Source organism: Gadus morhua, chromosome 7 (genome assembly GCF_902167405.1).
Source record: "Gadus morhua chromosome 7, gadMor3.0, whole genome shotgun sequence".
Classification (NCBI taxonomy): domain Eukaryota; kingdom Metazoa; phylum Chordata; class Actinopteri; order Gadiformes; family Gadidae; genus Gadus; species Gadus morhua.
The window spans coordinates 14,873,502-14,896,981 of NC_044054.1; the positions used below are offsets into that span (position 1 = coordinate 14,873,502).

Sequence of the window (23,480 nt, forward strand, 5' to 3'; positions counted from 1 at the left end):
AGTGCAAGATTTTACATGTGATGAAGAACCGTATAGCCCTTACGGTCATATACAAGGTCAATATAGTGTCAAATAAATGTTTTGTTTGTATTGATTCATTTGGAAGGGCAATTAGGAGCACCGATCGTGTGTCTGCTACTCTGAGGCACCACTCATGGGTCTGCTATTCTGAGGTCCCAGGGTCCAGGTGGTCTGAGGCCAGAGAGTCACCCAGAGCCGTGGTTGGTACTACCATGACACCGGTCTGCTGAGAATCAATGTCAGAACCATGACTGAGAACAATAAGCGCAACAAGCCTCAGAGGGGTAGGTAGTAACACTTTTATTAAAGGGCTTGTGTAGAAAGGTCCTCAGCAGTGTTTCAGCCCCAGACATCATTCCTCCTTCACATTTCGTTTCTCTTCAAACCAGAACGGATCGGAGCCTTGGGAAGAAATGCGCAGGTCCTTTAGGTCAAAGTGGATTCAGCTTTTCTCAAAGCAATATTTAAAAATGAACAAGTCAACTAAACGTATAATAGAAGTATAATACGAGGATAATGTAGTAACCCTGATACTAAACCCACGGTCCAATAGAGCCCATCATGATACAACCACAACATTTAGTTTTCTTTGTCCATTGGGTTCCCATCCGGGTCAGAGCGTCGCCCTGGACCTTATCAACACTGGATTCATGACCCTCCCTCCCCCCCCGCCCCCTCGCTCCCATTAAGACCCTGTACTCTACAATGGACAAAATAACATAATTACAACCGAGTAAGGTGTCTTTAGCATGACTGAGGACCAAAAATCGTTCATGTTTGTTTAAGAGGGTAAAACGCCTGCTATTTTGTGGAGAGACCACAACTGAAAAGCAACATTCCATATTATGGGATGTCTCACAGGGATGAGGCCGAAAAGAAATGTAGATCCACATTCAGCATCTATAGCACACATTTCAAAAAGGTTGTGTTGAGGGTCACACAGGGTGTGACAACACGTTCCCAGACGGAGGGCCAGAAGAACTTCTGGGTGGGCAGCATTTAGCATGGGCGACTGCTCTCATGAAATACTCTGCTAATCTGGCCTTGAAAGAGACCATCAGTTTTAATCAAACAGAAGGCTTTCAACTCGCCGCACTTGATCCTCTTTATTAACTTCAGAGGCAAGCCGTACAAAAACCGTCCTCCAAAAATAATCCACCAATCACAAAGGGTTTAGGATCTTTGAGGGATGTGGCCTGAGGGGTGTCGCCCGAGGGGCGTGGCCTGAGGGATGTGGCCTGAGGGGCGCGGCCTGGAACCGGACCGCCATTCAACAAAAGACAACAAGGCAACAGGGAAACCCTGCAGCTAGGAAAGGGAAGCGCCCCCGCTGCTGGGCGGCCTAGCAGCAGCCCGCCGTCACAGCCATCAGTCACTTCAACCCGTCTCTCTGGGGCGAGGGATCGACGTTACGAGTAAAATACAGTCCTGACGAAATTAAACAGGCAGCCGGGAGACCGGATAAACAGTTTCTTTTTGAATACAGCCAGACACAACCCCCCCGCACACAAACACACAGGAAGTCTGGGCGCTGGACGAACGAGGAGTGGGAGCATGAGGTCGACGAGGAGCAAGGGCCAGGGAGGAGTGTCCGTATGAGGGGAGAGGGTGGAGTTTAAAAAAAAAAAAGAAATGAAGGGGGGGGGGGGGGTATGTGAGGCCCCCCTCCCTGCCCTATCGGTCCATCTCGTCCAGGAGGGGCGTGGCGTCGCCGGCGATGGACATGGGCGTGCTCTCGATCATGGGGCTGGGCGAGGGTCGGGGGGTCATGCGCGGCGTCTTCTTCCTCCCCTCCGCCTCCTTCTCCTTCAGCCACTGCTCGGCCATCTTGCCCCAGTCCACGGCCGAGCTGCTGCCCCCGGACCTGCAGGATCACATGGAGGAGGTTAGGCCTGCAGTCACACACACAGACGGGGCCTGGAGGCCTGGGGGTGGCGCCCCCTGCTGGCCATACTCTGAGGTTTACAGCCTAACCAGACCTCGACACGAGGAGCACTATCAGTACCATCTGAGACATCCCCCCCCCCCCCCCACCCACCCCCGCCCCCCCCCCCCCCCATAGCCAGTGAACCTTGAGGTTTCCGCGGCGACGTACTTAGGCTGCGGCTGCTGCTGCTGTGGCGTGCGGCCGCGGGACGAGCTGGAGGACGTGGGCGTGCCGGACACGGGCCCCGGGCCCCCGCTGTGGTGGGTGTGGTGCGAGGAGTGGCCGTGGGACGACTGGGGCGTGGAGCCCGGGTACTGGGGCGTGCCCAGCGCCTGCTGGCTGGGCGTCGTGTACGAGTAACTGGGCGTCATCATGGGCGTCGCCATGGGCTGCTGGGGCGTGGCAAACACCTGAGAGGGGAGGGGGGGGGGGGGGGGGAGAAGACAGAGACAGAGAGGTAGAGATAATGGTCCATTTAGATATTATACAAAGCACCAATCATATTGTCCATCTGCGACGGCCTGAAGACTGATTAATACTGAAATGACTTTCTGTCCCTCCCCCCCCCCCCCCCCCCCCCCCCCCCCCCCCCCCCCCCCCCTCCCCCACATCCTTTCCAACTCAAAGTGTTCCTCTTCAGTATTATTAATGGACAACCTGATTGTGTACTTTTAAAGTGGAACTTTAAACTGTGATCCAAGGGCCGGCCGCCCCCTCCAACATGGACTAGCTCAACCCAACGCCTGTTAGCAGCAGACTACCAGCAGCCCCCCAGGACCAGGCACACGGTCCGGTTAGCAGGGGGGCCTCCAGTCTACCCGCTACCTTCACGGTGGACCCGGGGCGGCACTCACGTGATAGGCCGAGGAGCTGCCCCCTCCGCCGCCGGTGCTGCCCCCGCCGCCGCCCCCGCTGTAGTTGTACTGGCTGGACCCCCACTGGGCCGGCGTGCTGTTGGCGTTCTGGCCCTGGCCCGTCACCGCGGAGATGGCGTTGAACATCTGGGAGGTCATGTTGCGGGGCAGGGAGTTGACCGCTCGCGCCAGGTCTGGACGAGGAGAGGGAGGGTGAGTCCAGACACGTGCACACACTGTGTGTGAGAGTGAAAGTGCGTGCGCGTGTGCCTTATCAACCTGCGATATTGATGTTTGCCGGCGTAGCATTGAGCGATACGGGCGTCCTGGTCCTGCTGCTGTTGCTAGGGGTGATGCCTTGAGGGACAGAGGAGAAGGACAAAGAGTCAAGACGGCGGAGACCCTGGGGGTCCGAGGAGGGGGGGGGGGGCAGCGGTGGAGACCTACCGGGGATGGGCTCCTGGTAGTGGTCCTTGAACCAGCGGAACAGGCCGTTGACCGAGGTGAACATCTGCGAGCGGTAGCGGAAGCCATCCGGACTGAGGCTCACGTACTCCACCCTGTGGACCGGGAACATCAGCACCGTCAGGAAGGGCACCCACCTCAGGGCTCCCCCCCACCTAAGGGCTCCCCCCCGCTTAAGGGCTCCCCCTTAAGCGGGGGGGAGCCCTCTCGGCTAACACATGAGGGACTTTTACAGATCATGTTGTGAAACATGGTGCCGGCTGGTGTGTGAGGTCACCCACCGAGGCTTGCCTCTGGGCTGGTACCCCAGGATGAACTTCCCGGGCAGGTCCCTGCAGGCCGAGATGAAGTAGGGGATGAAGGTGGGCTTCTCCCTCTTGGTCTTCACCAGCATCTCCTCCATTTTCTGGGAGGGCCCGGAACAGAGGAAGGACGAACACTAAAGTAAGACTGAAGCAGGGTGAAACAACTCGGAACTCGCTGGCCTCAGGACTCATTACAGCCTTCCTTTATGCGGCTGTGTCTCAACATGGCTTCATGTTTCACTTGGATCCTGATACTCCAATAACAGCAGAAAAGGAAAATTACAATTGGTAAAAAATGACTTTGTTGTACGTTTAATTCGTGGTGAGAGCTCACTCCGGCTGAAGAATCCCGGGCAGAATCTTTACCACTAAATGTTATTCTGATTGATATTTAAGTGATCCAGGAGAGACGCTTAGAGTGGTTTGGGCTCCTTTGGAGAGACCACCTTTAATCTCAAGAGACTTTCTGATTTTATTTCTTTATTCCTTTATTTAAGCAAGGCCTTTCCCTTGTGTTCCCTAGTCCATAGAAGAGCCAGCCTACCTTCCTGTCTCCGCCGTGGCACTCGTGGAAGTACTTGTGTCCCAGCAGGTCCCTGGCGAACGCCGCCATGGGCTGGATGAAGCGCGCCGTGATCTCATCCAGGTCCTCAAACTCCTGCGGGATCAACCAGAGCCTCAGTCAGGACAAGACAGTCGCGAGGAAGGCTTTCAAAAACGCTATTTAAAAATGAAAAAGGGAGACAAGATGGGACTCAGCGACGCGGACCTCGGTGCCGATCCACAGGGTGTGTCCCAGACTGAACACGTTCTCCTTGCCCTCCTCCCGCACGTCAACGTGCTGGTAGATACCCTCCGCCACCTGCAGAACAAACCTGTGTTAAGAACACTGACAGACTATGGGCTCTATCAGAACAGACTGTGGGCTCTATCAGAACAGACTATGGGCTCTATCAGAACAGACTATGGGCTCTATCAGAACAGACCAATGGCTCTATCAGAACAGACCAATGGCTCTATCAGAACAGACTGTGGGCTCTATCAGAACAGACTGCGGGCTCTATCAGAACAGACTATGGGCTCTATCAGAACAGACTGTGGGCTCTATCAGAACAGACTGTGGGCTCTATCAGAACAGACCAATGGCTCTATCAGAACAGACTGTGGGCTCTATCAGAACAGACTGTGGGCTCTATCAGAACAGACTGTGGGCTCTATCAGAACAGACTGTGGGCTCTATCAGAACAGACTGTGGGCTCTATCAGAACAGACTATGGGCTCTATCAGAACAGACTGTGTGCTCTATCAGAACAAACGCACAGGCTGTAAAAATGGTACAACTGCCCCAACCTCTGAATGGAGGGATGGACATTTTAAGTTTTAAAAATGTCTTCAATAGACATATGTTGTAATATTTGTTCTTCATTCAGCTTGAGTAGCGTATGTGCAGTGTCTTCATCCAGGTGTGTTGGAGTACCTTCCAGGTGACCGTGAGGTGGTTCTCCCCCTTGCTGCTGGGCCGGATGACCAGGTCTCCCTGGTCCAGGGACTCCATCATCTTCTCCGCCTGCTTGAAGCTGATGTTGTGGAAGCTTGGGTGGGCGATCACACGCTTGATGTAGGCTGCAGAGAGAGAAATAGGCGTCTCTCCTCATGTCATCCTCCCCCCTCATCCTGTCTCCCGTCTTTCTCTCTCCATCCCTCACTCTCATTTCTGCCATTTTCTTTGTGCAATATTAATGAATATAGATATATGACTGTAGGTTTATGTGTGTTGGTAGGTATGTGTCTATGTCCTGGAGCCCAGTGTGTTTCTGTGCGTCTCGGTACTTACGCGTCCTCTGCTGCTTCTTCTTGAGGTCCTCTTCGTGTTTGTGGTCCTCCGTCTCCGTGTCGAAGTCGTAGTAGCTGTCCTTCGGGAGCTTCCACTCGTTGCCCTTGTCCGCAAGGTCGGAGGTGCGGCAGGTCAGGTCCACGCTGAACTTCTCGATGTCGATCTTCATGATGCGGACATGTACCGTCATTCCCACCTGTGGCCATGAGGGGGCAATGGTGGTTAGACTACAGAACGGCCGAAGGCTGAGCTATGTTGTAAGAACATAGTCACCCTATATGCACTTAAGAGACACAAATCAACCAAGGTAACAAGGGGTATTATACGAGTGTGTCTATGAACACCTGTGTGTGTGCGCGTGCGTGCGTGTGTGTGTGTGTCTGTCTCACCGTGACTCTCTCCTCAGGGTGTTTGACCACCTTGTCACTGAGGAACTTTGTGGGGATGAAGCCCTGCACCCCGTTATCCAGACGGCTGCGCACCCCGATGGCCTGGCCCGGACACGAGCCGCTGTCAAAGTGGTTCCACACCTGCATTCAAACAAGCTTTATTAGCACCGTCATTCAGAACAAGCTTTATTAACACCTTCATTCAGAACAAGCTTTATTAACACCTGCATTCAGAACAAGCTTTATTTAACACCTGCATTCAGAACAAGCTTTATTTAACACCTGCATTCAAACAAGCTTTATTAACAGCTAAATTCAGAACAAGCTTTATTTAACACCTATAGTCAAAACAAGCTTTATTAACACCTACATTCCCAGAACCCCCGTAACCTGACATAGCAAACAAACAGGGAAGAGGAAGCAGCATCAACTGATAGTGGTGGAATGGCTCACCTCACTGAGCTCCGGGAAGTTGTCCTGCTGGCAGAAGGGACACTGCCACAGGCCCGTGGCGTCGTTCCTGATGGCCTGGTCGTAACTCTCCCCCTGGGGGCGCCGGTGAGCGATGCCCGTCACACAACTGGTGATCAGTTTACCTGAAGGGAGCGAGAGGTTAACGCGCCCTGAATCAGGACTTTGGTGAAACACAATAGGTTGCGTAAGGTTGCTCGTAGTCTCACAAATTAAGACGTCCTCAACTCTGTCAACTTTGCTTCATATTTGTTTGACCCATCATGTGGCTGGACCAGAGGATCTGTTATCCAATAATTTACCATTAAGAGCAACAAAGCAGAGCGCCCAAACCGCGAGAAAAGGCGAGAAAAGCTTCTGTAGAAGTTTCATATGAACACAGTGTTGACTGGCCATATTAGTAATACACTTGTGACAAAAGCCTCATCCTTAGGGAACTTTCTCTTCAGCTACCATATCCGTGCAAAGACAGCCCCGGGTTAACCGGGCCCCTCTGTGCCGTCTCCCCCGGAGGTTCCGACTGCACCCGGGGTAGAGCGGTCGTACCTATGTAGAAGGTCTCTGGCGTCTCCTTGGTGAGCAGGTTGAACACCTCCTCCGTGTTGGGCGCCCTGTATTGAACACGCAGGTCCTTGTAGCGACAGCTGAGCTCGGCGCGGATGTCGTACAGCGTGATGCCCTTGTTACCGTAGCCCTGCGGACACAATGAGAGAACGGGGTGCGGTCCATTAGCCACACAGGCTTTGGGAACGCTAAGCTGTGTGACTCCTCCTCAGGCCGGGGTTGAAGCGGCGGTGTCGACCTGAGGGGGGGGCGCCCCACCCACCTGTCTCTCCAGCTCCTCGGCGAAGGCGTCCAGGTCCAGGTCCTTGAGGCGCTCCGGGTTCTCCAGGATCTCCTCCAGGGCTCCGGCCGGGTTGGCGTCCTCCGCAGACTCGTCGTACTCCAGGGCGTCCACCGCCATCTTGCGCGCCCACTCGTACGTCTCGGGGTGGACCCGCGAGCCGTCCAGCACCTCGATGTACGAGTCGGTGCTGCGGGGGAGGGGGGAGGGTTAGCGGTGACCCGGGTTAACATTAACACAGGGCTCCCAGGTGTCTGGCTAGACCAGCACCGTGCCTGTTCATTAGTGTACGGAGTGAATAGCCGCAGTAGGAAGGTGACATGGTGCAGGTTTAAAGCAATAGGTTGTGAACGGTAGGGTTGCTCTGAAGCAGCACACCTGTCTCCCAGGGAGGCCGTGTCGATCTTGATGAAACCAGCGCAGTTGATGAACACCTTGGGCCCCATGTGGCACATGGTCACCAGCTGGGTGCGGTTCTCCAGCCGCGTGTTGTTCTGCTTCAGGATCTGCGCACACACACGCGCGCACACACACACACACAAAACACAAGGCATTTAGCGTCACCACGCAACACACACACCTCTCACACGCGTGGATCAGCCCCCCTGGTGGCGGGGTACCTTGAGGAGGTGGGACCCCTTCCTGGGCCCCAGGCCGCAGACATACTGGACCAGGCTCTGGGTGTAAGGGTGGGAGATGCCCCGGTTCACGTCCACGCCCACCTCGTTCACCCGGTTGATGAACTCACAGTACAGGGCGGTCAGCAGCTCCTCCTTGACCACTTGCTCCTGAGAGAGAGACGGGAGAGACAGACAGAGACACAATGTCTGGTTTAAAACAAGAAGGGCATTGGCAATCAAACTTGGCTGTAGTCAACATCCAAGATTCATCATCAGCACAGCATGACCCAAAACAAATATAATATGGTCACCAAAATGTCTGTTTACCTGCAGGGGGTGCAGTTTGAGGCAGAGGATGTCATCGTCACTGCTGCACACCTGCGTGTACTCCACCAGGGGGTCTTGGATCTTGCGGGCGATGGACACGGCCTGTCGCAGTAGGGGGGGGTAGTCCCTGAACTCCGCCTGGGGAGGAGACGGAGATGGTTACAATGAGCCCCGACAGACAGGACCTAGGGCTGCCCAGTAACAGGGAGAGTTAATTGCGATTATTAACCGATTGCCCACCTGGCACCACGGCAGGCGGCTTCATTAGTTAGCCCGAGTGATCCCTCAGACAGATGGACATGTAGCGCTTTGAACGCAGCTGAGATCTGTAAGGGCACTTACTGCTGCACTGTTACGCCTTTAACAGGCCTACTCAACCCCATCCAATGTACTTATTTACATTTTTGTAATGTGGTCATTCAGACCTTTCACGGTGAACTAATTGCCGAAGCCAAAAGCCTTGTTTTTGATTAATATGCAATTGAATGTTCAGCCCTAGCACGGACCTAGACCCACTGCACCCAGTGAATGTTCAGCCCTAGGAGGGAACACAGACCCACTGCACCCCGAGTCTGTCTGGTTGTTGAGTCCCACGGATAAAAAGCAGGAGTGCACCTCTGACTTCTTGCTGTTCATGTATAGGGTGGCCAGCTCGTTGTCCACCAGCTCCACCCCCACCGGGGGGATAGACGACTCCTGCTCCAGCTCGCTGACCGCCTTCTTGATGTCCTCCATGATCATCTGGGCGTCCCTGGAGAGGGGGGGGAAACAAGAGTGCTCAGCACCTTGGACGAACACGGCCGCTTTTAGGGAACCAACACACACACACACACAAGGGAATCCATATTCACCGGTTCTCCCCTCCCACCGCCACAACGTGAGGCTTTTTGGACTTCAGAAACTTCTTGAGGTTCTCGATGTCCTTCGCCTGAGGACCAATCACATACATGAGTTAGAAGCCAAAGAAAGCCAACCGAAGACTCTCGCCAGTTTGTTCATATCAACTCAGACGGAAGTAGCTCCACAGATAAGATGAAGTTTCAGGTATCAACCAAGGGGAAACACCGTGACTAGGGTGGGTCAGGAAGTCTCAGCGCCAAGGGGCTTGTACCTTCTTCTCTCGTTCATCTTCCCGGAAAGCGTTCCTTCTGGACATGAAGTAGGGCAGACGCAGGAAGTCCACCACCTCTCCTTCTCCGTTGATCAGCGCGCAGAAGACTGGCGTGTCTCTGAAATACACAATACCAAGGCGTCTTAGACACCATCATGCAGACAACCACTGCCATTTTAAGCGGCGTTCACACAAAGATTGAAGGCGAGGCACTAGTACATGAAGTCAATGCAAAGACGCAAATTTTACACCGGAAAAACCGTTGTCGTGAATTGATGAACGGAGAGAACCGTTGGCGTTCACAAGAGTTAAGCCCCTCCTCCTCCAACGATATTCATGCCTATAATGGCAACTTCCAAACACTTGTTTGAGTGTTTTGAAGTTGCATCATCAAACTTTTGCACATGGGTAGAACTTTCGTTTCGCTTTTGGTTTGAACGCACAGTAATACCATGTTATTAGAACAACCTTATTCTTGGATTACCAAAATGATCTCAGTGAAAATCATTCTAATAGATTTGTCACTGGTCAATGGAATGATAAGCAAACAAGATTAAAAACCTAACACTAATACACTTGACCTCAGACCTTGTTTCCTTGCTCGATTTGAACGGTGGACAACACTCTCATCATGAACTCTGAGCTTTAGGGTACGGCGGCAGCGGGCACAGCAGCGGCACCTACCTGCTGGGAGCGTAGGCCACGCCCAGCACGCGGATGCCTTTCCCCTGGCTGTCGTCCATCAGGTCGTCATCGTCCTCCTCCACCTGCTGGTCCGGCCGGTAGGGGGACACCTTCAGCCAGTTGTAGAGACGCCTGCAGCAAGACTGGGAGGACAGACGGACAGGTTGCACAGTGGGTATACTGCAGGGTGATGTGTTGATCGATAGTAAGTAAAAGTTAAGTTAGTAACGGTAATAAACTAGTGGTATGTTCTGTGCTCCATAAGAAACTCTAAAGAATTCAGCTCAACAATAATGTTCAGTCCAGAGTGAAACGGCCCTTATTTAAGACATGTAATTTAAAATGTATATATATTTATATATATGACAAATAAAACATGATCCAACAATTCCTGATGTTCTCTGGATTGCGGTCTCATTACCCTGACGATGTTCTCCTTGGCTTCGGCGATCAGCTTGCTCTTCAGCTCCTTGGCCATCTGGGGGTACAGGAACTGGGTGAGGGACCTCTCGATGGCCAGCGTCCGCTGCCTGTTCCACTCCTGCACCTGGTGGCTGAACTCGTCCCTGTAGTAGAACTGCTTGATCTCCTCAAAGTAGGCCTGGTCCCCCGCAAACCTGGGGAGAAGGGAACCAAAGGGAGAACCGGTCAGGGCTCGGAGATCATCGCCTCAATGATAAAGACAAAGATGAGGAGTCCTACGTCAATAAACAGGCCAAGGTTCTGGCCTACTGGGACCCTGAGGTCTGCAGGGCGCTCTTCACGTGACCGTACCCCTTGATGCCCATCAGGTCGATACAGATCTCTATGGTGAGCAGGCCCTCCTCCTCCGCCAGACACATCTTGAGGAACTGTTCCCCGTTGAGCTCCTTCACCGGCTTGTTCTTCAGGTACTTGAAGGAGTAGCCGAAGTGGGCCTCGTCCACTTCCTGTTCCCGAGGCAGGAGAGGGGAGGGATGTGAGTGGGGAGGTGGGCATGGCATTATCTCCAAACACGTGCATACATATGCATATCGGAATGCTTAACTTAATGATGATACAAGTAAAACTACTTCATTATAAAAGTAATGTGAAAGACCACAGCTTTAGGTAGCATCCCGTAGGAATGTGTCCTCGTGCTGGCGTACCTTTTTGCCCTTCTTGGTGGGTTTGATGTTGACCTTGGCCCGCTCCTGGAAGGTCTGCCTGAGCACGTGTCTCACCAGGGGTTCCCGGGCCAGCTGCATGGCCACCATGTAGCGGGTCCCCTCCAGGACTGCCTCCGGGGTGCTGAACTGACTGGAGGTGGAGAGGGCCTTCCTTTAGACTGGGGGCCGCGTTGACCAAAGGCAGGACGTGTACGTGTGGTGGTGTTGTTGTGGGTCTTGAGCGGCTGATTACACAGCTCATTAAGCTTTAATTAAGTTTCAAATGTGCAGCACGTTAAGATACTCCTCAAAATACGATAGACTTCATATCTGTATCATGCTATCATCATATAACAATATAGATAGTCCTTCAGACAGTATTACCGATGATATAGCCAAATAGTGTTGGCTTGATTTCCCCTCCTTTGATACATTTCAGTTTTCATCGATAATTGGTCATGGGTGATGGATAATGAAGAGAAAGGAACGTATGGATGGTGGTTCCTCTGGATGAGGTCTCTGGGGGTCTTGCCTGCAGACGTAGTCCTTGGCCAACTCCATGGGCTCTGCAGGGAACTGCTCCGTCTCGTGCCGCTGGTAGCTGTCCCTCAGATTCTCCCCAAACTGCTCTGGAGTCAGTCCAAACTTTTTGGCCAACCCGTCTGCAGAAAAAAGGAAAGTTAAGTGTTAGTAACCACGGTAGTCTTGGAGGGTCTAGGCGACCACCATGTCACGCCACAGGATAGTAGTAGTCTACCGTGTAGTAATTATGGCTATAGGTATAATGGGGTAAATGCTTTCCTCACCCAGCCATGTACCTGTCAAACTAACTGCTTATGTACACTCCTACGGGTTGAAACCGAGTGAAAAGAACATGGCCGCAGCGTCCATGTGTCAACAAACAGTTGTTTGTTGACACACGACCATAATGGTCAGTAGGTTTAACTGGAGATCTTGTGAGAACCGGCACATTGAGGCAGGGAATTGAATATCTGCCTCGCAGGAGCGTCTGGCCGCATTCGCACTTAATCCTTAACTGAAAGACAACAAACGGGACCTTTGAAAATACTTGAAATTAGGCCGAACTAGCCACCAAGATCCTGAAGGAGGTCAAATGTAGTTGCTTTGTATTTCGAGAATATAATGACATTTTCATGTCCATTTCCAACAGCTCATAGCTGCTGCTTGGTTGATTAGGGCGTCCAAACGGTAGACTTCAAGGCCTGGGTTGGATCTGTCTTCTAGTGGACCTCGATTCCAGAGGAGACTCACCGAGGCCCACGCCCTGACATATGGTGTACATGTCTCTACGGGACGCCAGCTTCAGATCCGGTCCTTTCTGGGTCTCGTCGTCTTCCTCCACCTCCACCTCCTCTTCCTCGCCTGGGGAAATAGGAGGCAGAAGAGTTGGTAACAGTCACTTCCAGAAACATGGCTCTCATTTCTTCATACATGCACGTGTCATCTTGTACAAGGAGGCCTGCTGACCAGAGAATCATTTAACTAAACATGCACTCTCCACCAGCTCCTGGTCCTCAGGTTAGAGGCCTGCGCATACATGTCTAATATAGACCAATACATATAATATATAACAATGAGAAGCTCCAGTGATCACATTCAGATATTAAACCAATGGTGAGAGGCAGAGCGCGCGTCATGTTGATCTTTACTGTTCTCTATAATTCAGCCCTGCTTCAAAAGCGCTCTGAGCGGAGCACTCTTTAAGGGACTGTTCCGGTGTGATCCGTTTCCTGCCATGCGTAGCGCTAGGACTGACTCAGTGTAAGCTACACTGTTTTTGGCATGCTGACACTCCTGTTGCCATGGCGGCGATAGCAGTGGTGTGGGATTGGCGCGCGGCCCAGCGCCTCACCGTCCTCGTTCACTTCAATGATCTTCTTCATCTTCTTCTTCCTCTTGCTCACTTTGGCGGCGTTCTGCATCTTGGGGATGTCGCGGCCGTAATAGAGCAGGAAGTGGTTGTACACGTCGTTCAGCTCGTCCAACGACTGGACGTCTTTCAGCCTGCAGACAGGGGGGGGGGGGGGGGTGTTAAAACCTGACCCTCACCCTAACCCTCCACAGCAGCAACATGGAAGACACAGCTGAACTCAACCACTGGGGCCTAAAATAAAGGATTGAAAGGGATGCACCGATTCCACTATTTACATTTAGGTTAAGTACAGAAACATGGTGTTACACAATAAGTGTCCGAGAAGCTAAACGTTCTCTCGGACGCCGCAGTAAACCGCTGCCCCGGCAGGGCTCCATACGAGAGATTTTAAGAGTACATGAGCACGGTAACTCTCCCGAATCTAAACAATTGTTTAGAATAATAATAAGCATTTCCCCATGTCATTGTGAATTAAAAATGTAAATTGACACCAACCAACCCAGATGAGGGATGGCAGGACGCTCACTCTCTATACCTGACGGCAGGACGCCTACCTCTCTATACCTGACGGCAGGACGCCTACCTCTCTATACCTGACGGCAGGACGCCTACCTCTCTATACCTGACGGCAGGACGCCTACCTCTCTATACCTGACGGCAGGACGCCTACCTCTCTATACCTGACGGCAGGACGCCTACCTCTCTATACCTGACGGCAGGACGCCTACCTCTCTATACCTGATGGCAGGACGCCTACCTCTCTATACCTGACGGCAGGACGCCTACCTCTCTATACCTGACGGCAGGACGCCTACCTCTCTATACCTGACGGCAGGACCCTCACTCTCTATACCTGACGGCAGGACGCCTACCTCTCTATACCTGACGGCAAGACGCTCACTCTCTATACCTGACGGCAGGACGCCTACCTCTCTATACCTGACGGCAGGACGCCTACCTCTCTATACCTGACGGCAGGACGCCTACCTCTCTATACCTGATGGCAGGATGCCTACCTCACTATACCTGACGGCAGGACCCTCACTCTCTATACCTGACGGCAGGACGCTCACTCTCTATACCTGACGGCAGGACGCTCACTCTCTATACCGGATGGCAGGATGCCTACCTCTCTATACCTGATGGCAGGACGCCTACCTCTCTATAATGGATGACAGGATGCCTACCTCTCGATAACGGATGGACTCCTACCTCTCTATATCTGCAGTGTCCAGGGGGCGGATGCCATCAGCCAGGGGTTTGTCCGGGTCGGCGGAGATCTGCTCGTACTGGTACGACTGCATCCTCCGGAACAGGCGGGTCAGGTTCTGCTTCCGCATCTTCAGCTGTGTCCACTAGGGGTCAAAGGGCACGTCATTGAGCAGCCAGGTTCAATCGGTGGCAAACAAACACATTGCTGGTCGTATGATTGGTATCTGGTCATGTTGGGATCACGTACCTTCTCGTCCCACTGCCACACCTTCCACAGGTCGTTGATGTTCAGCTCCGGCTCCACATACTCCTTCCTGTAGAACGCGATGAAGGGAACCTAGAAGCAGAGAATCAGTCTCATGACGCGTCCGGATAAGACATCTGGCACACAGGCCTGCGGGGCGAGAGTCTGTACCTCAAAGTGCTGGTTCCTCATGAAGTTCAGGGCCTCCTTGATCTTGGCGATGGTGCTGGGACCTTTCCTGCTGAAGTTTGTGGTTGTCCCCCTGTCGAGGTAGTCTGTGCTCTCCTACATCAACAGAGCATTGAGACATATTATAGACTTTTAGTTGGGAAGCCAGTAGGGGGCAGTGAGGGGGAGACAGTTGGGGGATGGTCAGGCAGTGAGGAGTTCCTACCTGCATGGAGATGGTCAGGGTGGAGAATCCGTGTCTGAAGATCCACTCGGCTTCCTCTTCTAGCTCCTCGTCCTCGGCTGGTTTGATGGGGATGGATCTCAGCTGAGAGCAGAGGATAAGAGGTCAAAAGGAGGGCAAACCTTCAGCCCTAGTATGGCTGTGACTCTAGAATAAAGCTGATGTTCCAAGGCTCCTCCTATACTTCTACATGCAAGCTATCCAATACGTTCTGACAACATAGAAGTATCTAATGTCTGAACTCCCCCCCCCCCCCCACACACCTGGAACCTCTCGGGCATGTCTGTGGAGCGGATCTCGTTGTCCTGGTCCGTCATGTGGCTGCTCTCCAGCTCACTAGGCTCGTACAGTTCGAAGATGCTCTTCCTCCCGTGCATCCGCTTGGGCTGCCTCTTGTCCGTGTCCTCCTCTTCCTCGTCGCCCTGCTCGTACGCGTCCGCATCGAAGTCGGCAAAGTCAAAGTCGCCACCGAAGATCTCCTGGGCTTCCTGGAGGGCGCTGTGGGGTCACAGGAATGATGCTCAATCAAGCTCTTTGATGTGTTCACAATGTGGCTGTAGTTTTGACATTAACTCGCAGTATTTCAGTGACAAGCACTCGATAATTTGCACTTAAGGAGAATGGAGGAACTATCATTAGCAGAGTTTGAACGAGGCTGCCCGACGCTCATCGTCACATGCAGCTGAAGGGCCTAATGTACAGATCCTTACTGTGCTCAAATTTAGTGCAGAGCTTGAATTATCCTTTTCTACCAGAATGTTAATTCTACTCCACTATTAAATAAATGAAACACATACTTTGGTACACAGAATAGTGTTTTCGCGTCACGTCAGTAGCCTATACAATTGTGATACAATTTCAATTAAACTCAAAGGGGTGTGACTTAAGTGGAACCTAGCTGAGTAGTGTTTTGAGATATCTTTATCTTGAGCTATATCTATCTATCTAAATCTCGACTTACTGACTGGGTCAGTGCTCATCAATACTACGGTGGGTAATTATCCAGCCCCGGGCACGTTTAATACCGGTACCCATCCCTACTATCGAAGATTCAAAGCTTGAAATGATGTAATCGGTGCCATGGCTAACTGCGTTACTGTAATGCTAACCTGTAGGCTATATCATGGCGTCATATTGGATATGGATATTAATACGGCGATAGGTTGTCCAGGCCCAGACTGGAATACTTTTAACTGATCAGAATTAATTAACACTTCTGATGAAGAGGTTTAAGTAGGCTGTATTTTACTTGCATTGGCAGCTTCAAAGCACACGAACACCAGTAACGTACTAATAACTGCAGTACTTACGCATCCGTGAAGCCAGAATATTTTTTGCCCCTCTTAGAAGTGATGGGCTGGCCGTCGTCATCCACAATGAAATCGTCAATGTCTGTGGCATGGGACGGTAAAAGAGGTTTTAGTGCATTAGGATCAACACATGAAATCATTCTCTAGCGCGCTTGTTCTCGTTCAGGACATTCTACTAAACCATCTCTAGAGAGACTGTGTCTTCACCTGACTCCTCATCCTCTCCCTCTTCGTCCTCATGACGCTGAATAGGTACGTCCACCGTCTCCCCTTCCTCGAGGTCGCCGTCGGCGTCCCCCGTGAAGATCTCGTCGGCGATGAGGTCCTTCCCGTCGTCGTCCTCATCGTCGTCCTCCATCGTCTTGACGCGCTCATACTTCTTTTTCTGTGGAGAACGGTGTCTGGTGAGACACTGGACGCCGGGCCGCCAGGGAAGACAGCGATAGAGATGTAACGCAGCAAGACCAAAGCAACCCAGCTCCTTACCCTTCTTTTCACTTTGACTCCTAAATTCTCCTCAATGAGGTCAAGGTCGTCGTCATCCAGATAGTCATCAAAGCCTGTGTGGAGAAAGATGAGCAATTCGATCCAAAATCCATCAGTATTACAGTCCGAGATGAGACTCTGACTAGGCATATGATGAATCTTAGATAAATAGTGAAATGGCTGAGATAAAAGGGATGAAAGTCTAATTGCCAGTACAGAGTTCAGATTGATTCACTCGCTTCCAATGGTATTCTTAACAACAAGGTTATCATTCCATTTCTTGCAAAAAATCTTTCCTTATTTTAGACAGCTAAGAAATTTACAAAAACTGTTGAGGGATGAGTTAAAGAAGGTGTTAGATTTGATTTGTCCAAGCATTTAGATAGATAACACGTCTTGCACAGAGAACGATCAAACCCAGGAGGGCACCAGAGCACTTTTTCCTGGGTCAGTTCCTGACCCATAGAGCCTGCCATGACCCTTTGCCCCACAAAGATCAGACTTACTGCGCTTCTTGCGTCGATGTTTGACTTCCTCGTCCGAATCACTGCCTGCTCCACTCTTGCTCCCTGCTTCCTCCTCCTCCTCATCGTCTCCATCGTCGATGAGTCCTCTTAAATTCCCCCTTTCATCCTGATCTTCAGTGTTCTCCTCTTCCTCCTCATCTGGTGGGTAAAAGGCATGAATTAGATCACTCTCCATCAGACACTTACACTTGTGCCCACTAAGTAATATCAGAAGACCTTACCATCATCTTCCAGAAACCTCTGGGTCTTTTTGGGTTTGAGATCTTTTTCTTCCAACTCCTCCTCTGACTCTTCAGCTTCACTCTCAATGAAGTCTGACATACTTTGGACCTTTTCCCTGTGGATGGAATAAATAAAACGTCCTCTGTCAGTGTCATTTATCAAGAGCACTACAATTAGTGCAATGGAAAGCTTGCTCTTTGGACACCGCAGACCTTGTGGAGGCCAGCAGGCAAAAGGTGGAAATACATGCTCCATTACTTCACTTCCAGTGTACAGAGAATATCAAAGACATAGAATAGCATACATTTTACGATAGTAAAGAACAAGGAGTACATTCCATACAAAAACAGAGTGGGACTAAAACTAAACATTGTGTCAAGTTGAACCAAGAGACACCGAAGCAGAGCGTAAACCTGATGTTGAGGCATGAAATCACCTGCATGCATATATCCCAGAGAGACGGCGTGATAATAATTAGCAGAATTACCAACCAAATGGCATAAACAACACATTAGTGTTATGATACATCGGGTTACAAAACTACCATTAGCTTAGCTTATTAGCAATAGCGTGTCAACAGTTTGCCTGCCTTGTAAGCCATACAACACTTTCCTTGCCAGGTCACTAGATTAGAGCCACGGTGTATATAACTAGTATACAGTCACAATCCTATTCAGTCAAATCAACTAATCGACTAAAACCCGACATATTAGTGAACTATATATTGGATCAAAAGTCAACAAGGCCTTGAAACGAGCTTGAGACCACAGCAGCGCGGTTGTTAGCATTTTAGCCTAGCCTGGAGGCACAACATGTTAGCCTAACCTGGAGGAACAACATGTTAGCCTAGCCTGGAAGAACAATATGCAAGCCTAGCCTGGAGGAACAACATGTTAGCCTAGCCTGGAGGAACAACACGTTAGCCTAGCCTGGAAGAACATGATAGCCTAGCCTGGAAGAACAACATGTTAGCCTAGCATAACATCGATCGGCTGCTAGTCTCCAACGCAGTGTGGGGCTGGAAATTAACTTACTTTTCGTTTTGTTAGTATATTCCGACAATTTTTATGGAGCTTTCGCTTAATGCTTTAACTTTAAAATGGCGTGAAGACAACCGGGATGCAGGTGAAGACATTCAGCTCTCTGAGGACAACAAAGCCCCCCTGCTGGACGGCCGGGGCGGTGACACCTTCTAGTCCAATATTAAATTACTTAAATTCCGAGAATTGTCTTCGTAATATCTTGATAAATGTAATGTATATATTAATTATGTAAAAATGTTTTCACATGAGCGCTATTACAAAGATATTAATTGTGGTAAACATGTACTAGCCTCCTGCAGTGGTTCTCTCAAGCCAGGAGGGGGCGAGACCATTTGCTTCCTGCAGTGGTTCTTCCAGGCCAGGAGGGGGAGTTGTGGAATAGTCTTCTCTAGCTCAGGCAACAGCCAGCTCGATGATAGGTGTCTTTGCTCTACCTCCTGAGCCCCCAACGTCCTACTGCGCCGCTGCCGTCCGTCAAAAAGGACATCCAAATCATGTTGTGATCGTTAGGCTGGACACAAAAAGTGTGTGTGTGTGTGTGTGTGTGTGTGTGTGTGTGTGTGTGTGTGTGTGTGTGTGTGTGTGTGTGTGTGTGTGTGTGTGTGTGTGTGTGTGTGTGTGTGTGTGTGTGTGTGTGTGTGTGGGGGGGGGGCGGGGGGTGCAGGTGGTTTAACTTATTTAAGAGTGGCGCAAGAGTTACAATAATGTGGGAGTAGGTAGAAAGTGGTGGAGAGAAAGAGACAATGGAAGAAGCATTGATTCTCGAGATTATGGACTTCAAAGTCAATAATAGGTTACCTGATGCCGGCCTAACAAAACAATAGAGATGCACGATATAAAGAAGATAACACTTTGCTCAAGGGTAAGTATTAATGTTATAAACAATAAGTGACTAAAGAATAAAGTAAAAAAACCGCCAATATTAACATTAAATTGAGCTTTTCTGACCAGATGGAGAGCTTCATTACGTTTGTAGAAGACGGAAGGAGAGCGAGCGTTTGGATGAGGTAGTCACCTCAGCTGCCAAGGCCAACATAATATTCGAAGAAATGCTCTGCAGTTCTATCTGTGGTCACTACGATGTGGAGAAAAACGCACAATGCGGTGATCAGCCGAAACGACTGGCCTGGCATGGAGGCGGACATCCGCAAATGGGTAAGTTGGAAAGGTCACCTCAATTCACTTTATATTTACATGAAGGCCCAATTATCAAAACAATTGCTCGAATTTAATCAATCATTTATTGATTTAGTTTAATTTAACTCCTTCACTTAGTTATTCTGGTTACCCAAATCCCTGAGATAATTATTTAAATTGAATAATAATTGACTGGGGGCCCAAGACTACAGAAAGGGAAGTCTGGGGCCCGCTGCTTGAGCTGCTCCCCCCGCGACCCAACCCCGGATATATATATGAAGATGAGATGAGGAGAGATGATAATTGACTTCAGGTGGCCCAGTGTCCTGAGTGCCAAAGAAATCAGGCCAGTCTCAAAGAAAGTACCCACTACTGTACCACCAGAGGTGGGGTTATTTTTTCAACTGAATGTCCCATGCTGCAGAATGTGCTTGCATTCGATCAACTTTCTATACAAATGTGCAATTATTATCAACCTTTTCAGGTAACAACCGTTTGAGCTGGTGGGGAGGAACCTCATGAGGCGCAGTTTAACAGAGTGGTAATCATTACATTTGTGTGATGGTTGATTATTTCACCAAGTGGGCAGCGGCCTACCCTCTGAAGAGTAAGTCTGCAGAGGAGGTGAGCAATTGTATTCTTGATACAACTTTAAGAACCAGGTAGCTAGAGAACCTTCCGTATATCTTAGGGATAAGGAACTGCAGCCTGCAATTTTCAGCATTAGGACCAAGAACTAGTTAACAAAAAAGTATAGCCCATCTTTTGTTGTTGTTTGGCAGGAAGGCAAATACCCATCTTATGTGCCACAGAACCTAAGGTAAGTGGCTCTATTTGTATAGGTCGTCAGGGAGTGTGGTCATTATTACTTGACTAAATAGGTGAGATTTTAACACCACTTGGTATCTTTGTACTTTAGGTGACACTGAGAAGGTGGAGCGTTTGCTGATGAGGGAGGCGGTTTTTAAAGGACTCTCAAAGCAGACAAACGTACATAAAACTAAAATACAGTCCTACAAGCGTCCAAAAGAAGCAGGAGAAAATCCGTAAACTGAAGCTGGAGATCGTGTGCTCAAAAAAGGTGGAGGAACGCAGTAAAAAGGGGTCTCGCTGGGGCCTTTCAAAATAATCGCACTTTGCCATGCTGGCGGGGGCAAGTATCGACCTCCTCACCCCCTTCATTGAGCCAGAGGAGCGTCAAGAGATAATACCAGGGGAGAGTCAGCCCACCCAAAGTAATGGTACATTACATTCAGTTATGTGACTTTAAGGATAATAATGCCATCCGGTCTTTTAAATCAGGGGTCCCCAACCTTTTCAGCATCAAGGACCGGTATGATTCTCCGAAAAGTTTCACGGACCGGGGGTTGGGTTATGTTGCGCAGAGGTCGCCAAAAATGCAAACATGTTATATGCAATCTAACAACCGCATATAGACTTATGGCATGTAAAAGAGTGACAGTATTGCGAAGTGAAAAAAAAAAAAAGAAAAAATTAAAATAAATAAATAATCTTTCTCTGCGGACCGGTACCAAATGACCCACGGACCGGTCCCGGTCCGCGGACCGCTGTTTTAAATGACTTGTGTTCTGATTTTCCAGTTTTCCAACAAATATGGACTAGGGAAAAGGGGAGATTCTGTGGTCCAAAATCGGGCCATGTATCAAATATTCTCGGCAGATCCCCAGAGCCAGGCCCCCGGGAAGGAATTGGAGAGAGAGAGCTAAGTCTTGTTTTGTGATTCAAATATGTCCTCTTTGATTAAGAAAGTTAATTAGAATCATTTTCGTTTATCTTGTAAAGGCTTACCTCTCCTGTGGGTAAAAAATGGGCCAGGGTCAAATTTAAAGTAACTTTGAGATGATGTGCCATTTGGAAGGGCAGGTCACGGGGGACGAGGGGGGTAAGGACAATGTATTTATTATCTATTTAACCATCTTAAAAAACGAAACTAATCACTTTCAGCTAGATATGATGGAGTGGGACATCCGATCCTCATCGGGGCGGTCTGCAAGGATGGACATTGGACATTGCCCTTTAATTATTGCAATGATGAATCTATAAGGAAAAGATCTCTCAACATTTCTCGATAATGAGACTACAAGGAGTGGAGTTTGTTTAGATTTCTCTTTCTCTCTCTCTTATATATATATATATATATACACATACATTGACATCCACCCCTCCATGGGACCACATAGACATTATTATTTGGTCAAGGTTCAACTGTCATGTCTAGCGTTTTGGAAAAGGCCTGTAGCTATCCAACCTTTCACTAAGGTTTCTACTAATTCTTAAAGAAAATGTTACAGTTGTAGATGAATTGTCAAGCATTGTCAAGCAGCTAGACACAGGCTGGTTGGGTATTGTTGAACATGTAGTCGCTTAAACCACGCTGTGCTATAGAGCCTCTACTGGTGGGACATATAGTACATTAAACAACACTGTCCTAGACACGGCCTTTACTGGGGGGCACGGTGGGTCATGTGGTCCAGTAAACTACACTGTTGCTTCCTGCATTATATCCTTTATGATTATCTGTTTCTATCGTATTGTCTGACCACAGGCTTTATATTGGAGGGAATAGTCAAACAGCGCATGTGCTTGTGTCTATATAGTCATATATTCTGTACTTATTTCCTGCCTTTTTTTTGTTTACCTTTTCAGATTTGACTGAACCACTTTGGCTATAACGCGGGTTCAATTAAATTACGCTTGACTTAGTTTGTATCAAAAGTTTTTTTTTATTGCATCAACACGTGTGGGTATATCTCAATACAGATTGGTTTTTCTGACTTGCATTTCAAATTTTCCTTTAGTTTGATAAATATTGCTGTTTTAAATGTTTGTCTCACCTAAGCCGCATGCCAACATTGTATTTAATTTACTTTTTATATTTTCTTTTTACATATCTTTGATTAGATTCATCTTTATACAATGTACAAGATAAAAATGCCATGACGCTAATAATAAATTCCTTCTGTTTTTATGGATGTATGATATATTTATGGTCGCGTCATAACTGAGTCCAATGTGTTTAAAATCCCTCCTCCTTACATCGTCATGCAAGGCTGTTTTTCAATGGCACCTTTTTGTTAAGCGAACATTTTTCAATTAACGTTGAATGCTGGTTTCATGGGACCTTGTGGAGGCCAGCAGGCCAAAGGTGGAAATACATGCTCCATTACTTCACTTCCAGTGTACAGAGAATATCAAAGACATAGAATAGCATACATTTTACGACAGTAAAGAACACAGAGTACATTCCATACAAAAACAGAGTGGGACTAAAACTAAATATTGTGTCAAGTTGAACCAAGAGACACGATCACTACTACATGATGAAACATAAGATGAAACGCTGCTGATGGCGTGACCTTATATTTGCATATATTCATGAAATATCTCCTACCACATTCTCATTTGAGTCAAAGCTGGTAGAACCGGAGAATGGCTCTTCAAATTCCACAATAAGTCAAAACATGGATTCAATTAGAGCCTGTCCTTTCAAATTGTGCTGTCATAGAATAAACAAACTACAAAGACAATTCCTTGTGTTTTTAGAATAATTCAAAACTTCAGGAAGAGAATGAAGTGGGTGTTCCAGTGTTTTTCATGTTTACGTGAACACTCGTACAGGTTCTCGCTCTCTCTTGCTCTCATGTCTTTTCCAAACACAAGCATGTTAGGGCTCATGTTAGGGATCATGTTAGGGCTCATGTTAGGGATTATGTTAGGGTGCATGTTCGGGTACATGTAGGGTGCAGGTTTGGGTACATGTAGGGTGTGTGAGGATGCTCAGCAGGGTGCTGCTATAAAGCAGCATGTGAGGTGTGTTCAGTGAGTTAAACCCTGAGTTAAATCAAGTTTAAATCAGTACGTATTTCTTGGGTTAAACAATACAGTATATAGTAGGCTGAATTTCCCACAGGCTTGTTTTTTTTACATCTGGTGCAGATATTCATTTATATATATTTAAATATATATACATTAGATATATTTTCAACTTGGCCA

The 23,480-nt window shown here is 49.1% G+C and overlaps 1 protein-coding gene and 1 long non-coding RNA gene across 11 annotated transcripts; one reads left to right on the top strand and one right to left on the bottom strand.

The window, feature by feature from the left end:
• Nucleotides 1-300: 300 nt before the first annotated feature.
• supt6h (SPT6 homolog, histone chaperone and transcription elongation factor) lies at nt 301-18,477 on the bottom strand. Of its 2 annotated transcripts, none has more exons than XM_030362052.1 (38): nt 18,321-18,477; nt 17,286-17,401; nt 17,044-17,202; nt 16,538-16,611; nt 16,259-16,436; nt 16,052-16,133; nt 15,005-15,239; nt 14,724-14,825; nt 14,501-14,614; nt 14,333-14,422; nt 14,086-14,228; nt 12,853-13,004; nt 12,252-12,362; nt 11,512-11,641; nt 10,980-11,130; nt 10,627-10,781; nt 10,274-10,469; nt 9,853-9,995; nt 9,169-9,286; nt 8,909-8,985; nt 8,673-8,808; nt 8,058-8,195; nt 7,731-7,898; nt 7,489-7,616; nt 7,093-7,300; nt 6,813-6,960; nt 6,249-6,391; nt 5,796-5,936; nt 5,407-5,602; nt 5,050-5,195; nt 4,342-4,434; nt 4,117-4,230; nt 3,549-3,673; nt 3,250-3,362; nt 3,082-3,159; nt 2,803-2,996; nt 2,117-2,358; nt 301-1,885 (listed from the first exon to the last, which is right to left on the bottom strand). In XM_030362052.1, exons 2-38 carry the CDS (start codon nt 17,383-17,385, stop codon nt 1,696-1,698), a joined length of 5,211 nt encoding a protein of 1,736 aa, XP_030217912.1. In that variant the 5' UTR covers nt 17,386-17,401; nt 18,321-18,477; the 3' UTR covers nt 301-1,695. The 2 variants fall into 2 exon arrangements, with proteins under 2 accessions (XP_030217912.1, XP_030217913.1); XM_030362053.1 differs by lacking the exon at nt 18,321-18,477 and adding an exon at nt 17,723-18,085 and having other exon boundaries at nt 1,696-1,885.
• A 201-nt stretch (nt 18,478-18,678) lies between these two features.
• Nucleotides 18,679-22,468, top strand: LOC115547727 (uncharacterized). 9 transcript variants are annotated; one of them, XR_003977404.1, is made up of 6 exons: nt 18,679-19,191; nt 19,281-19,484; nt 19,672-19,852; nt 19,951-20,701; nt 21,068-21,193; nt 21,436-22,468. It is a non-coding gene; the product is annotated as an uncharacterized LOC115547727 (long non-coding RNA). The 9 variants fall into 9 exon arrangements; XR_003977407.1 differs by having other exon boundaries at nt 18,681-19,191; nt 19,951-20,073; nt 20,249-20,286; nt 20,386-22,468; XR_003977402.1 differs by having other exon boundaries at nt 18,682-19,191; nt 19,951-20,090; nt 20,249-20,286; nt 20,386-22,468.
• Nucleotides 22,469-23,480: the final 1,012 nt, after the last annotated feature.